The sequence below is a fragment of the Phocoena phocoena genome, chromosome 5, assembly GCF_963924675.1.
Source record: "Phocoena phocoena chromosome 5, mPhoPho1.1, whole genome shotgun sequence".
NCBI classification, from domain to species: domain Eukaryota; kingdom Metazoa; phylum Chordata; class Mammalia; order Artiodactyla; family Phocoenidae; genus Phocoena; species Phocoena phocoena.
The window spans coordinates 105,661,849-105,678,717 of record NC_089223.1 but is presented as its reverse complement, the minus strand read 5'-3'; the positions used below and the strand labels follow the sequence as shown (position 1 = coordinate 105,678,717).

Here is a 16,869-nt window from a genome sequence, read left to right as displayed (position 1 = left end):
GCAAATATTAACAGTGCCAAGACTGAGATACACTAAGTGTGTTAGGCATTCAGAGGAGGAAGAGGCCACTTCTAGATTAGTGGTCCGAAAGCAGCAAAGACTTAATGAAAAGCAAAAAGACCACAGCAGCCAAAGGGCAAGGTAGATAGGAAGAGCTATCTAAAAGCAGAGCTGAACCAGTTGCTCTAGTTCAAAGTAAAAACCTTTGTTAGAGATGCTAACATAACAAAGGATGAAATCACACACGAGAAGGGGGGCAAAAGTACTATATAGTATCTTAAGAATTGTTCTGCTTACTTTTGGTTAGAAGCCCACTGTATTACCACCTCTGGGCCATGAATTACTAATTAATTAATTTGAGAATTACTATCTTGTGATTCTCAAAGTGTGTTCCATTGATCACTTATTTCCAGATCAATTAGCTTAAAAATACCCGTAGTCTTTGTAAAAATACAGACGTCTAGGTTGCACCTTTGAACAAGGTAGAACCCTGGAATGTCTTTTAGCAAGCTCCTCAGGTGATTCTTATACACATTAAAGTTGGAGAGCCTTTGTTAATCCATTCACTGTTTATTAGGGGTGAGATGAAAATGGCTCAAGCTAGACTAAACGGCTGACACCAAAGAGTTACCCAGTAATACAATGTGCACCTGGGGGTAGGGGAAGAGGAAAGTGGTAACAGGTAGGAAAAATCATGCCAAGGTATGCACCTAAACATTATTTTCATAGGTGAAATAAATATAAGATGACCATCAAGGGAACTAAAAGAAATGAGGCTTTTTACAAAGCAGAAGTAAGACAGGGATGAAAGGAGGGCATTGCCTTGGGTGAGAGTATGTGCTAGTTGATGGTGTCAGAACTCCTGGGGCATCCCTTGTTGATCCCTGTCCTTATGTCTTTACCTCTCCTTTGTCCTCTTCCTGAATGGAAGCACCACAGCTAAGACAGTGTCAGAACAACCCCCACTCAATATCCTGCAAAACGGAGGGGGAGGGGGGGGAAGGGGAGGGGGAGGGGAGGGGTTGGGGGAGGGGGAGAAAGGAACAGCATCGAGGGCAATTACCTCGATTCTCAGTGTGTTCTAGAAACAGCTCTGATAACGATAAAACAAAATCTCGCAAAAATGTCAGCATTCGTGTTCCCCAGGAAAATGTATGTGGCCCAAGAAGAAAAATTACCTGTGATTCTCCTCTGGTCAGAATCTTTAGATGATTTGTCACTCTTTTTGATTTCTTGCTAATTGAATGAATATTTAGTTTAGACAATTTATCTTTAAGTGATTCATCCTCATCGTTCTTCTTGTATTTTAGAACTGAAACGGAAGAATGCAATAACATATCTGAACATGTGAGGCACAGAAAGTGTGTGTTCCATCCAAAGTATTCAAGATTAATATTTATATTTAACACTCTGTATGATTTTCGGACCTCTGGTACCGATGCAATATGCTCCAGCCCCTCTGCCCAGTCACAGCTCCAGACGCCCACCCCACTCACCTTCAGAAACTGTCCTAGGACTTGAGCTCCTCAAAGCCCAAGGTTCATTTACCTCACACATTAAAGAAATTCCTGATACTGGAAAAAACTCTCTCTTTTCAGACAATACACTTGTTATCTGGGGTCTCTAGAATGAAGCATCAAGACCTAACTAATGGAAAGACAACTGCAGCCAACATAAGAAGACCTCAGATCCAACCCAGACTGGTTTCTCCACTAGCTGAGAGATTTGGGGTAAGCTGAGTGACCTCTCTGAGGTGTACTTTTTTATCTTTAACATGATTTTTACCTCTCATATTCAAAATGTTAAATATTCTGAACATTCTGTTTTGGTAATGGTGTGGAGACAGGAGCATTCTTATACGCTGTTGACATGGATTAAATCAATATAGTTTTTGTAGAGAACAATTTGGCAAAGTCTTGTAAAAGTGAAAATATTTATAGTCTATGACCAGGAAGTCTGTGTAGAAAATCTGCTTTCCATAATGAGGCATACAAACTTTTGTTTGCTATAGCATTTTTTTCTAAGAACAGAATGTTGGAAACAATCTAAAAGTTTACTCATAGAGGTATGGTTTAATAAATTATGATATACTCATGAATGGGATACTATGGAACCATGAAAAAGAAGACCATATTAACCTGAAGAATGTTCATGATATAAAATTAAGTTTTTAAAAAGCCCCAGCAAACTGTAGTACCATTTGCAAAAGGAAGGAAAGAAGGAAAAAGAAGAAAAAAATAGAAAAAAAGACATAGAAATTCTGAAAAGAACTTACTAAAATGTTAGCTATGTAAACTGGAATCATAAGAGTAGAAAAATTTTCCTCTTTAAAACTTTGAAATTTTGAGTTTAAGCAAACAGAAAAGTTAAAACATTATTACAGCTATTGTCCATCTCCCAGCTTAGTCAAATCTTAACATTTTGCCTTGTTTCCAATCTTTTTATTTAAAAAAATCACATAACAATTGAAACTTCTCTGAGCCCCATCTTTGATCCCTAAAGGGATCTGTGATCCAAAGTTATGGGGTTTATTATATCCGTATCTATTTTCACGTCTTTACTTTGTAGGTATGTAGTCATACAGTGTATAGTATTATTTTCAATCCTTATTAAAATGGTACCATATTGCATTCATTCTTCTGTCACTTGCTAATTTACTTTTTAAAAAACTCAACATTGTGTTTTTGAGATCTGTCTAATTGATACATGTACTTTAATTAATTTTATGTTTTCTTGGTATCATAGTATATGAAACACAGTGTATCCATTATCTAGATTAATATGCAAGCCACTGTCTATTTCTTTGTTTTCTTGTCTCTTTTTTTGTTTTCCTTTTTTATCTTTTGCTATTACGAACAATGCTAGTTACTAGTATACCTCTCCATGAGCATATGAGCCAGTTTCTCAAATATCTAGAATCTGATTTTCTGTATCTTGGGTATGTGTACCTTCAATTTAATAGGTATTTTCAAATTGTTCTCCGAAGTGGTGATTCTAATTTACATTCTCACCTGCAAACTGAGATTCAGCACTTAACATTATCCACTAAAAATCTTATTGCCAATCTGGCAGGCTGGGAACACTTTGTCATTGTGATTTTAATTTGCATTTCCCTGATTATTAGTGAATCTTAGCATTTAAAAACTTACTGGTCTTTCTGTGAATTGCTCATTTTTATTATTAAGCTTTTTTGTATTAGAATGTTTTTACTGACTTAATATCAATAATTATATATTCTAGATAGTAATCCTTTGTCTACGGGCTATCTTTTCATTTTGTTTACGGTGTCTTTCACTCTACAACTTTCACTTTTCTTTATAGTTACACTTTATTAATGCAAATATATACAATTTTTAAAATAAAACATTAGAAAATACAAACAATAAAAATAAATGAAGTGGTTCGTTCAATTAGCTCCACAGTCCTACCATTGCTTTTACTGTTTAATTGAGATTTAATGTTAGAAGTACAAAGCCAATTAAGAACTTATGGACACAGATCACACTGAGAGAGGACCCATGGTCTATCCCAATGCACTACTACATCTGAGATGATAGGAACCATCTAATTGTGCCTCCTATTTTGAAACCTACATTCTACTTTAGAGGTGAACTTTACACCTTAGCTAACAAATAGTTAACAATAATTTGTTAATTTGAGAAAGAAATATACTTTCTCCCTTCAGTGGAGCAATTAATTGCCAAAAAATACCCATTCTTTGTGTTCCAGAACCAAATAAGCCTGATGTGTTAGCTGGGCCATCTTACCTGTATCTGCCCTTCTCACCACCCTTTTTGAGCTCTAGCTTTTCACTGCTCCCAGCTACCAGGCCATGCCTCCTTCCTACCATGCATAATGCCAAGAACAGAAGGATCATATGCTATGGGTGTCTTCAGCCCACAGTATGTCATCGGGCATGCAGTGGTCAAAAGAGGTTGAGTATAGGGCTGTTCAATAAAAAGTTGTCAGTCTTTTGCCTCATGATCTTCTCCTGAAGCTAGCTGGCAAGGCAAAACCATCCTCTCCTCCCTAGCCTCTAACTTTAAATATCAAATGATCATTATCACTGCAACTGCTGTAACTACTGAGACATTCTGACTCTCCAAAACATGACCAGAATATTCCAACACTGGAAAACCCCCAATTGATCATATCTCCTCTTACCTAAATCCTTCCGTCTTTTAAGTTCATTGATGTTTACATTAATATCTTTCACTGCAGCAAAGGCATCCTCCAGTGCTCTAAAGTCTGGGTGAGAGGGAGGGGTGGAATTCCGGAGTTCACAGAGTAATAGGGGGTACTTCATCACTCTCTGAATTGGTTTGATCATCAAAGAGCCCATGTCCAGTAAGTTTGGTTTGCCTCTGCAATAGAGATAAATTAATACCTGTTTCACAAACATTTGTCTTATTATCTCCTTTTTATTTTTGTGATTTTAATTTTTTTTTATGATGAATCCTGAAACTTTTTTTCACCCTTTTCCCCTTCCATTTGGCTATGTTCGGTTTCTAAATGAAAGCAAGGACAATGGATGGCAAAAAGAAGCAAGGCTGAAAGATCCTACTACTAAACAAAGCTTAAAAGAAAATAAGTATATTTGTTCACCTGAAAGAACTCAAAGCATGTTTTCCAACCATGTTCCACTTACAGTTTTTTTAATAATAGGGGGAAACAATTCTAGACTGCATTTCCCATGACAACGAATAAAAATGCATTTTCCTGATGGTATTTTTGTGATTATTAAGTGAGGAGAATAAGTTCATCATTTAAAAATCTAAACATAATTTGTCCTCTTTCTTCCACCAAATTAAGAAATTGAATTTATAGTGTTTCAGAGGTTCTATCACACTCCCCCAAAGAGATTTATAATAAATGCAACATTCCCTAGATATCGTTAATATCATCACTATCACTAATCATTGCTATTACGCAATGACTTTCCATGACTTTCCATGTGGAATTCTTCTTAGCCCACCGATCTTCAAATGGCTACACAAAAGTGAGCACTCACCCCTGACTCTTCCTTTCGGAGCTTATGAGATGAGACTAGAGCCATTCCAACTGGCCAAGTAGTTCACAGGAAATGAAAAATCTACCAGCTTGGTCATGCCATTGTCCAACCCACTGTATTCAATTCATTCAGCCAGAAAGCAGTGATGTCTAATAGCCTCTTTATGCAAGAGGCAAATAAAGAGATACTGTAAATGGAACATGGATGAAAATCGTGTTTTGAGTCCCTTCTGATACACGGATACACTCATTTGTTTTCCTTTAGGTTTTTATTTAGAAGAGAGAGAATATAGACACTGTTTTCAAATCCTGATGGGTGGATTTTTCATTCTTCAATTACTAAGTTTCAAGTACTATATGGGACGACAACAGACCACATAATTGAAATGGTGAAACGGATCTAAAAAGCATTGAACAACATTATCTGAAGGCACCCTAGAGAGCATCTGTTTGAACTCTTCATTTGATAAATGAGAAACTAAGGAACTTTGATTATCACATGTAAGTGCACACATGCAGACACACACACACACACACACCAGTCACTCTGTCATATGTCCCCATTTTATTTTCATTATAGCACTTATCATTATCTGGAATCATCCTTTTTCTTTATTTACCAGTTTATATTCAATTTCTCTGTCACCACTATATCTCCAGCATGACAAATAGTATTCCCTCAATGAATATTTGTAAACTGAAGCGACAGATTTCTCATATTTTCTGTAATGTGCTGTTATTTTACATTCCACATTTTTTGTTTTTAATTGCACAATGGGCTTTCCTGGTGGCGCAGTGGTTTAGAGTCCGCCTGCCGATGCAGGGGACACGGGTTCGTGCCCTGGTCCGGGGAGATCCCACATGCCGAGGAGCGGCTGGGCCCGTGAGCCATGGCCGCTGAGCCTGTGCGTCCGGAGCCTGTGCTCCACAACGGGAGAGGCCACAACAGTGAGAGGCCCGCGTACTGCAAAAAAAAAAAAAAAAAAAATTTGCACAATGGTGCTGAATTTTATTCCTATGTTGAGAAAATGATTATACTGTAATAGAGACAAAGACTGAATCAAACCAAAAGGCAACATTTTTCAAAGGAAAATCAAAGTAAATGATAAAGGTTTGTGAGGGAGTAAAGAGTTGCTTTTATTTTAAGTTAAAAAAATTTATTGAAGAATAGTTGATTTACAGTGTTGTGCTAATTTCTGCTGTACAGCAAAGTGACTCAGTTATACGTATTCTTTTCCATTATGGTTTATCACAGGACATTGAATATAGTTCCCTGTGCTAAACAGTAGGACCTTGTTATTTATCCATCCTATATATAATAGTTTGCCTCTGCTAATCTCAAACTCCCAATCCTTCCCTTTCCCTACTCTCCTCCCCCTTGATAACCACAAGTCTGTTCTCTATGTCTGTGATTCTGTTTCTCTTTCATAGATATGTTCATTTGTGCCGTATTTTAGATTCCACATATAAGTGATATCATGTGGTAATTGTCTTTGTGTTTCTGACTTACTTCACTTAGTATGATAATCTCTAATTGCATCCATGTTGCTGCAAATGGCATTATTTCATTCTTTTTTATGGCTGAGTAATATTTCATTGTATTCCATATATACCATATATATTCCATGTATACGGTATCTTCTTTGTCTATTTGTATATTGATGGACATTTATGTTTCCATGTCTTCACTATTGTAAATAGTGCTGCTATGAACATAGGGGTGCATGTATCTTTTCAAATTATAGTTTTGTCTGGATATATGTCCATGAAGGAGAGTGCTGGATCACATAGTAGTTCTATTTTTAGTTTTTTGAGGAATGTCCATACTGTTTTCCATAGTGGCTGCACCAATTTACATCCTCAGCAACAGTGTAAGAGGGTTCCCTTTTCTCCACACCCTCTCCAGCATTTATTATTAGTAGACTTTTTAATCATGGCCATTCTGACTGGTGTGAGGTGGTACCTCATTGTAGTTTTGATTTGCATTTCTCTAATGATTAGTGATGTTGAGCATCTTTTCATATGTCTATTGGCCATCTGTATGTCTTCTTTGGAGAAATGTCTATTTAGGTCTTTTGCCCATTTTTCGATTGGGTTGTTTGTTTGTTGTTTTTTCTTATTGAATTGTATGACCTGTTTGTATATTTTAGAAATTAATCCCTTGTCAGTTGCATCATTTGTAAATATTTTCTCCCAGTCCATAGGTTGTCTTTTTGTCTTGTTTATGATTTCCTTTGCTGTGCAAAAGCTTATAATTTTGATTAGGTCCCATTTGTTTATTTTTGCTTTTATTTCTATTGCATTGGGAGATTGACCTAAGAAAACATTGGTATTATTTATGTCAGAGAACATTTTGACTATGTTCTCTTATAGGAGTTCTATGGTGTCATGTCTTATACGTAAGTCTTTAAGCCATTTTGAGTTTATTTTTGTGTATGGCCTTAGGGTGTGTTCTAACATCATTGATTTACATGCAGCTGTCCAACTTTCCCAACACCACTTGCTGAAGAGACTCTCTTTTCTCCATTGTATATTCTTGCCTCCTTTGTCAAAAAAGAGTTGCTTCGATAGACTTTATCTTGTACTTCCTACCCATTTGCACCAAATCTACTAAGGAAGGGGGAAGGGAAATAAGGAGACAGGGTGACAAAGGGGAAATGAGGGAGAGAGGGAGACAGATATTACTGGTTTCCAAGAAGACTGGGTGAAGTGGTTGGGAAAAAATGTAAATCTATTATGAATACTGAAAATATAATGACTAAAAACATATTTTCTCACTGATGGTATATCAGTAGTCAAACCTTTGGATATGACGGACATCTTTCTATATCTTAAACATAAATTCTTCAATAATTTAGACACTTAAGTAGAAATAATTCCTTAAATAAGAACAAGTCAGGAATATGGAAGGTATTAACTTGATTAGAAGAAATCATTATCCTTATGAATAAGATCAGATTTCTTCTGAGTTTTCCTTTTTACTATCACCAAATATCAGTTTATTTAGTCTTATAAAAATCACTGAAAATACCATCAAAATATAGATGTAATCACACAATTCAATCAAACAAACCTCAATTTTAATAAGATAGCTTATCCGTGTGGCCTATTGTTACATACATATTGAAAAAATTTTAATTACAAAAAAAAATGTCCAGATATATTAAAGAATATACTTGTATCTTTGAGCTGCTCTCCTTTCTTGCTTATCAGGATCCATCAGAAAACCAACCTAGGGGCTTCCCTGGTGGCACAGTGGTTGAGAGTCCACCTGCCAATGCAGGGGACACGGGTTCATGCCCCGGTCCTGGAGGATCCCACATGCAGTGGAGCGGCTGGGCCCGTGGGCCATGGCCGCTGAGCCTGCGCGTCCGGAGCCTGTGCTCCGCAATGGGAGAGGCCACAACAGTGAGAGGCCTGCGTACTGCAAAAAAACCCAAAAAACCAACCAACCAAACAAAAAAAAACCAACCTAGAAAACATAGGCAGAACACTCTATGACATAAATCACAGCCAGATCCTTTTTGACCCACCTCCTAGAGAAATGGAAATAAAAACAAAAATAAACAAATGGGACCTAATGAAACTTCAAAGCTTTTGCACAACAAAGGAAACCATAAACAAGACCAAAAGACAACCCTCAGAATGAGAGAAACTATTTGCAAATGAAGCAACTGACAAAGGATTAATCTTCAAAATATACAAGCAGCTCATGCAGCTCAATATCAAAGAAACAACCCAATCCAAAAATGGGCAGAAGACCTAAACAGACATTTCTCCAAAGAAGATATACAGATTGCCAACAACCACATGAAAGGATACTCAACATCACTAATTATTAGAGAACTGCAAATCAAAACTACAATGAGGTGTCAGCTCACACCAGTCAGAATGGCCATCATCAAAAAATCTACAAACAATAAATGCTAGAGAGGGTGTGGAGAAAAGGGAACCCTCTTGCACTGTTGGTTGGAATGTAAATTGATACAACCACTATGGAGAACAATATGGAGGTTCCTTAAAAAACTAAAAATAGAATTACCATATGACCCAGCAATCCCACTACTGTGCATATACCTTGAGAAAACCATAATTCAAAAAGAGTCATGTACCAAAATGTTCATTGCATCACCATTTACAATTGCCAGGACAGGGAAGCAACCTAAGTGTCCATCGACAGATGAATGGATAAAGAAGATGTGGCATGTATATACAATGGAATAGTACTCAGCCATAAAAAAAAAATGAAATTGAGTTATTTGTAGTGAGGTGGATGGACCTAGAGTGAAGTAAGTCTGAAACAGAAAAACAAATACTGTATGCTAACACATATAAATGGAATCTAAAGAAAATAAAAAGTTCTGATGAACCTAGGGACAGGACAGGAATAAAGACACAGACGTAGAGAATGGACTTAAGGATATGGGGAGGGGGAAGGGTAAGCTGGGACAAAGTGAGAGAGTGGCATGGACATATATACACTACCAAATGTGAAATAGATAGCTAGTAGGAAGCACCTGCATGGTACAGGGAGATCAGCTCGGTGCTTTGCAACCACCTAGAGGGGTGGGATAGGGAGGGTGGGAGGGAGATGCAAGAGGCAGGGGATATGGGGATATACATATGTATATAGCTGATTCACTTTGTCATACAGCAGAAACTATCACAACACTGTAAAGCAATTATACTCCAATAAAGATATTAAAAAAAAAAAAACCTAGACCTTTTAGTTCTGTCCAGATCTTATCATTACTTCTTTTTCTATCACTCTTTGGCATCAAAGTTCTATTCTCTCCCTTTTACGTTTCAAATGACAATAATAACAATAACAAATGATGACTGTTTCTCTTAAAAGCATCACAGATGCGAATATTAAAAAAGCTTTTCTCAAAAAAGAGAAATCTCCCAGACACCTTTGTCTTCAGATAAGCACGGTGGACAGTTGCCCAAGTGATGAGCAATGATGTTCTGACATCTACATCACACAGACAAGCAATATGGTAGAAAAGATAGAGGATGTGTTCCTAGATAATGACACTCCAGGCGTTCAGTGCCACAACGCTCACCCCATCTAATCCCTCCCAGTAAGACTGAGTTCTGACCACTGTGCCAGCAGATGAGTCTTATGTGTGATATAACCCAGTTCAGCCAAGCAGCCAATTATCACATGCCTCCCCCGCAAAAAGTAACCAAATGCACAATTCCCCATACATATTGTGCTGAAAACTAAGGTAGTTATTAATTTGTAATTCTGTTTCATATTCCTCTATCTTATCATGAATACTTTGGCAAATATTTAGTACTGAAAGTAGCTACACTAATCTCCTTACAAATTATTATTGGAACATTACAAAGTTAAGTAAACACAGCTGGCTTTGTTTTAGCAGGATCCAGTTTTGCTATAAAGAGCTTTGCATCAAGTACAAGAAAACAGTTGCACAATGAAAATTAAAATGATATTTAAACAATGTAAAAAACTGTGATGAAAACAGAAAAAAATCAGATATACCTCAACATTGAGGTATATCTATATTTCTTAATTTGAGGGAGAAAATGAAGGAAAACTAATCATGTAACTATTGACCATATTACTTTGAATTTCCTCTATTTTATGGCCACAATATCTTAAATTTAATATTTAGTTTATAGAAGCCACAAACCATCTATACTGTTATTGAATTTTTTTTCAATTTACTCTCCTTTTAAAACATCACAAGTCAACTTTAGGGGAAACTGCATATTGCTATGCAAATAATAAGCAAATAACACTTGTCATAATTTTAAAATTGCTTTGAAAACAAATACAGAACTACTAACAAATTTTAGAAACTGTAAAGGAGATGAGCAAATGGTAATTGATATAGCAGACCAGAAAGAACCAGTAATATGGAGAAGCATTTATTTAATCACTCCTCCAAAAGTTCATTAACTAGAGTCTTTGAGACCTATGGAAGTGAAAGGAGAGGGGCGTGGGAATTAGAATGAGAAGGACTAGTTAAAAACCTGGTTAAGAAACAGCATAATTTTTAAGGTGCTACACAAATGGCACCTTGAGATCATTTGGAAGACTAAGGAAGAGCTCTTGGAAATTAAAAGGATAATAGCAGAAATAAAAATTCACAAGTGTTGGAGAAAATGTTCAGGAACTTTCCAGAGAGAAGAGCAAAAATACAAAAATGGAAGAAAGTATAAGAAAATTAGAAGACCAGTCTAGGAGTTCCAATATCAAAATAATAAGAGTCCCAGAAAGAGAGAACAGAACACATGGGGAGGAAATCATCTATGAAATAATTCAAGGAACATGAGTTAGCAGGTTGAAAGAACTCACTGAGTACACAGCACAATGGATGAAATGGACTCACCCTGGAATGCATAAAACTTCAAATTATCGGGGGCAGAGTAAAGCCTACAATCCTTCAGGGAAACGTATAAACTAAACAGTTAAAAACGAAAAATTAGGAATCATTTTCATTTCTTGTAGCAAAACTGAAAGTTAGAAACAATGGAGAATTACCTTTATATTCTGAAGATGAATGATTTTCAATTTAGAATTCTATACAAAATCAAACTATATAAATCAAGTGTGAGGGTAAAATAAAGACATTTTTGATATAAAAGTTCTTAAAATTTTCCTTCCCATGCATTCTTTGATGAATAGGGGAAACTACTGCAGGATGTCCTCTACAGGAGGACAGGAAAGAGGCAAAGAGAAAGTCTAGATGATGGGAGGGGAGTTCCTAAAAGACAGTAATGCCCAGTGTCATCAGTCCAAACTCAAAAGATCAGAAGGCTCTGGGAGAGGCTTTTACAAGGAGATGAAATTGATAGCATACAAATTCACCTGGCTGTCTTCAAGATGACTGGCTGTGAGTTCAGCATTAATGATTAGTCCAAAGAAAATTAAGGAGGGAAAAAAGGCAATAGTTAACTTCCAGAAAAACAAGTAATCCATTTATTCCAAGGTTTAACTCTGAAATTTATTCACGTATAATAATTCAAGCACTGATTATTGTTCTAATTCAAATTACAATGTAACTCCATAGGGAGAATGGTGAGATGGGATGTGTGTGTATGTGTGTGTGTGTGTGTGTGTGTGTGTGTGTGTGTGTGTGCGTGCGCGCAGTGGAGATCGGGTAGGGAAGAGAGAGAGATTCTTGTCTTCCATAGCGGGAAGTCAATACACAATACCTAAAAAGGAAAAGCCAAATTTTTTCGGAGTCATGAAGATAAATACCAAAATAGTCAACTAAAATGTGTGAAACTGTTGTATTCGGTGAGGAGCATTTAGGGGCAGGTAGAAGAGGAGACTACTATTTTTCTTTTCTTTCTAATTAAAAGAAAATTTTTATTGGAGTATAGTTGATTTACAATGTTGTGTTAATTTCTGCTGTACTGCAAAGTGACTCAGTTATACACATATATACATTCTTTGTTATTTTCTTTTCCATTATGCTTTATCCCAGAATATTGAATATAGTTCCCTGTGCTATACAGTAGACTACTATTTTTCTTAAATCCTGTAGAACTATTTGGCTTTTTAAACCATGGGTAGATATAATTTTAACAAAAGAGAAAGTTTTTAAAGAAAGAAACATTCAAGAATATTCAAGAAAATTCTGAAAAGGAATAATACTGAGCTGAGATTAGTTATACCTGATATTAAAATATAAAGCTGCAAAAATGAAAGCAGTTTGGTATGGGTACATATATGGGCAAATGGAAATCAAGCACAGAATAGAAAATAAAGAAATAAATACAAATATGTATGGAAATTATGTGGTAAATATGACATTCCTACTCAGTGGAAGAAAGGAACCATTCAATATCAGGTATTGTGATAATTAGCTTGTCATAAAAAAATAATAAAAATGGATTCTTTACACCAAAATAATTTCTAGATAGATCAAAGATTTAAATGTTAGAAATGAAATTATACAAGATCTTGGTGAAAAAATGGGATTACGGTTTAAAAACAAACTCAGGGTTTCTAAGTGAGATGCAAAATCCAAAAGCTACAATAGAAAAAAGTGATAAATCTATTTTAAAATTTAGCTCTGTAAAACTGTATGGATAAAAATGAAAACAGAAGCAACTATACACTATGTTAAAAGTCAAGTGATAATCTGGAAAAATTATTCATAGTACATAAGATAGAAAAAAGGATAATACACTTGCTAATTAAAGAGCCATCATCAATCTTTTAGAAAAAGATAAACATCTCGGTAAAAGTGAACAATCAATAAAAAAGCTAATTCATTAGAGGTGAAATACAAATGGTTAAACACAAGATTATTTTTAGTGATAATGAAAACAATACAATGCTACTTTGGGCCTATTACATTGCCATAAGTTGTAAGGATGCAAACATTAATTTTATCTAGTGCTAGCAAGTAGTAGATAAATGGACAACTCATATATGGTAGTGGGACTATAAATTAGTTCAACTTTTCTTAAATTATCTGGCAATAAGTATCAAAAGCCCTTTGGTCTAGCAATTCCACTTTTAGAAATCCATCCAAAGAAAATAATTAAACTATTATTCAAAGATCATGTATAAGAATGAACACGTAAAGTCAATCTTTGCAAGACAGACACACTTCAAGTATCTGTAAGGGTTTGGTAAACTAATGGTATATACATCAGATAGAATAGTATGCAGTCATAAAGCAATGTGGATTTATGTTTACTGACATAGAGAGATGCTCATGATGTATTGATAAAGAGGTAGCAAGTTGACATACAGGAAATATATAGCTGTCCTATTTTAGTCAACGTGTGTCTGTGTAGAGAAAACAATTGCAGGGAAGTAAGGGACGCATGTGATGTTAAAATGGAATGTGACTACCAACTGTCTTCTGTGTCCTCGTTTTGATTTTCTATGTTTTCAGTGTTTCTTCAATAATTTTAAAAATACAAAACTTAAGAAAAAATAACATTTTGAGATTGATTGAAACCCTGAGATCCAAAGGTGGAAATAACTGGTCAGACAGAGAAACGTATAGAGAAATATAAATATTGAAGATAAAACAGTGTATTTCTGGAGGTACATTTAGAATAGGTATACTTTTCTTGCTTTAGAACATGGGACTTGTATCCTATGGTTTGGGGGAGACCCTTTGGTGGAAGATTCTATGACTCTTGTCACTTTGATATTGTTTTGATGTTTTCATAAGATTATAATTCAAAGTAAACATTTTAGAAAATTTAAATGTCTTTGCCTTTCTCTGTACTTTTTAAAATGCAGATTGTGAAAAAAAGACAGTTTTCAGCTTCCATAAGTAAGACATTTTTTTGAAGCCATTTTAAAACCCACATCTCATAAATGCACTACTCTGGTTGTGACATTCTTGGCCTTAGCTACTAAGGAGCCCAACAATTACATAGCATTTGACATTGCCTTTTGCTCTTTTAGGTAGCAGCGTCTGTGCCTCCTTTCCTGAATGAGAGAAACAGGAAGGAAAATAACTCATGGCAAACGTGGCTTTGATGTTCATGCAGCCACACGCTATGACTCTTCTTCCTATTTTCGAGTTCTTGATGTATAGAATGGGTTAGAGGGGGGCATAAGCAGCCTGCTAACACCCACACAACAGGACTGCCGCAGAAGCCAGTGCAATTTTTTAAGCAAGCATTTCAATACAAGGTGCTGTTTGTTTCAAGTATTCTGTATGTAGGAGCCTGTGCATGCTAATGTATTAAAAGATTTGCTCACTTTCCTTCTCTGAATCTCTCTTTCTGTCTGTCTCTGTCTCTCAATCTTTGGTTATAAAGACCTAAGCTCTAGGAAAAGAAACCTAAATATTGGGTTGGCCACAACGTAGGTTTGGGTTTCTCTGTAGCATTGTTATGTGTAGCATACATCATATGTGTAGCATACATTGTATGTGAATAGATGTGTAGCATATGAAGTTCTTCTCTCATTCCCCAGCTCTGTGAATCTCCAGTCCTAGGCACGATGCCAGGGCCACAGGCTTTATAATGAGACAGCCATCCTCCACCCCTCCAATACCATCAACTGTCATTGAAGAGGAGCCAGGAAAGCTCTGGTGTGTGAAAGGACCAAAATGCCCTATTCTATTATACTCCTCTTCAAATTCAAATGGTCTTGAACAAATCTAATCATATCTGTTTATACTATAGGATATTTTTTTCCTTTTGAAAGAAAAGGCTTATAAAGTGAGAGAACTGGGTGCTTGTTTGGTATGCCAAAAACTAACTTCTCAGCTTGGCTGGGGTATAAAACCTTAGTCTACAGGTCTCCTGTATGATGCCTGATTCTTCCACCTCACCCTGGAATTCTGTCTTTCCTCAAGGTTGCTCTGCACCAAAGCATGAATGGCAGATATTTACAGCTTAAATTAATATAATTTTTATTTTGTATTTCTTGTTGTAAAGTTTCAGGAGTTTAGAATGTACACACACACACACACGCACACACACACACACACACACACGCACAAGCAGACTAGGAACTCAGGACTTTAGATAGCTCCTGACCATGCTAAGGCAAACACGTGCTTTTTTAAGTCCTGGTAAATTTGACTTCATATTCAAATCAATATCATCTTTTCAATATTAGACTAGACATGCTGTTCTTCTATAAAAATGGACATCTTGCAAAGTATGTGTATGTGTGTGTTGCTTTTATAAGATAATTTCTATATTGTCCTAGTAACCAATTATTTCATCTTAATATTTCATTTTCATGCTATGTATGTGTGTGTATGATTTTTTTCTCTGTAAATCAGAGTCCAAATCAGAAGAAACAGAATATTTTACTGTAATGCATAAGGAAGCTTTTCTTTTATATGTTAATCTATGTAACCTTCAAAAACATTATGGTATCAATCTGAGACTTTTTAGACTAATGTTGTCCTTAGGAAGAAATATTTTTGGACACATTAAAGTGATTCCTAAACATATGTGTGATAAGCAGTTCCCAAAGAGTTCCTGGCACCAAAAACTTGTGACTTAAGTAAATTATATCCCAAGATTCTTCTAAAAAGTTTAATAAGGTACACATAATAATAATTTAATATGTAAGATCATCTCAGGCAAATTGAAAATAAATGCACCAATAATATCTAGGGTAAATGTCTTTGCAATCTTGACTTATTAAAAGCGATGAATATCATTGTAAAAACTAAAAATTCTGATTTGCACAGAAATATTCATCAGCTTTTCCCCATGATTTTAACATTTGATATCTATTATTTAAACAAAAGTACTTACTCTTGCATGTATATTTTCCTGTAAGAAAAGGAAAAAAAAAAGTAAATTCATGTAAATCGAGATATTTGAGGTAATAAGCAAACATTATATAAGCTTTAAAATTTTATTATGTAAAATAGCGTAATAAGTCATTTTCATGAAGGTTTTATAGAATTAGTTTTATAATATCCCTAAAACTTTATTTTAGTATGTATCCACCATATTTGTTTCACACTTTGTATAAGGTTTAAAAACTGTTGATTCAGATTATAGTTAGTAAATTTTAGTCATTTGAAAATGGATTTAAATGTTAATCTTTGTTTATATTATGAAATAAAAATCTATTAAACATAGTAATTAGGAGAAATTGAGATAAGATTACAAAGGAAAGTTACTGACTTGCAGAAAACTACTATCAAGTGCTTTATAATATCTCTGTCTATAGTGTTTTTTATATATATAGATAGCTAGATAGATTATAAACAATTCACCTATTCAATTAGATAATTCCCATAAAAACTTTCACTCAGCATTGCTAGCTTTTGTGGCTTCCATTTTGCTCAAGCAAAACTAAAGTCCTTCCAAGGCAACACGATCTGCCTCTACTTCCACATCTTCTCTACCTCATTTCCCATAGTTCAGCTACTC

At 35.3% G+C, this 16,869-nt stretch overlaps 1 protein-coding gene across 1 annotated transcript in view; it reads right to left on the bottom strand.

Moving 5' to 3' along the window:
* ARHGEF38 (Rho guanine nucleotide exchange factor 38) overlaps positions 1-16,869 on the bottom strand; it is a 153,668-nt gene that overhangs the window by 30,762 nt on the left and 106,037 nt on the right. Inside the window, exons 5-7 of the mRNA XM_065878263.1 lie at positions 16,243-16,260; positions 4,165-4,364; positions 1,179-1,312 (exon numbers count right to left, since the gene is read on the bottom strand). Of these exons, the coding sequence (XP_065734335.1) occupies positions 1,179-1,312; positions 4,165-4,364; positions 16,243-16,260 (352 nt within the window). The remainder of the gene's footprint in view (positions 1-1,178; positions 1,313-4,164; positions 4,365-16,242; positions 16,261-16,869) is intronic.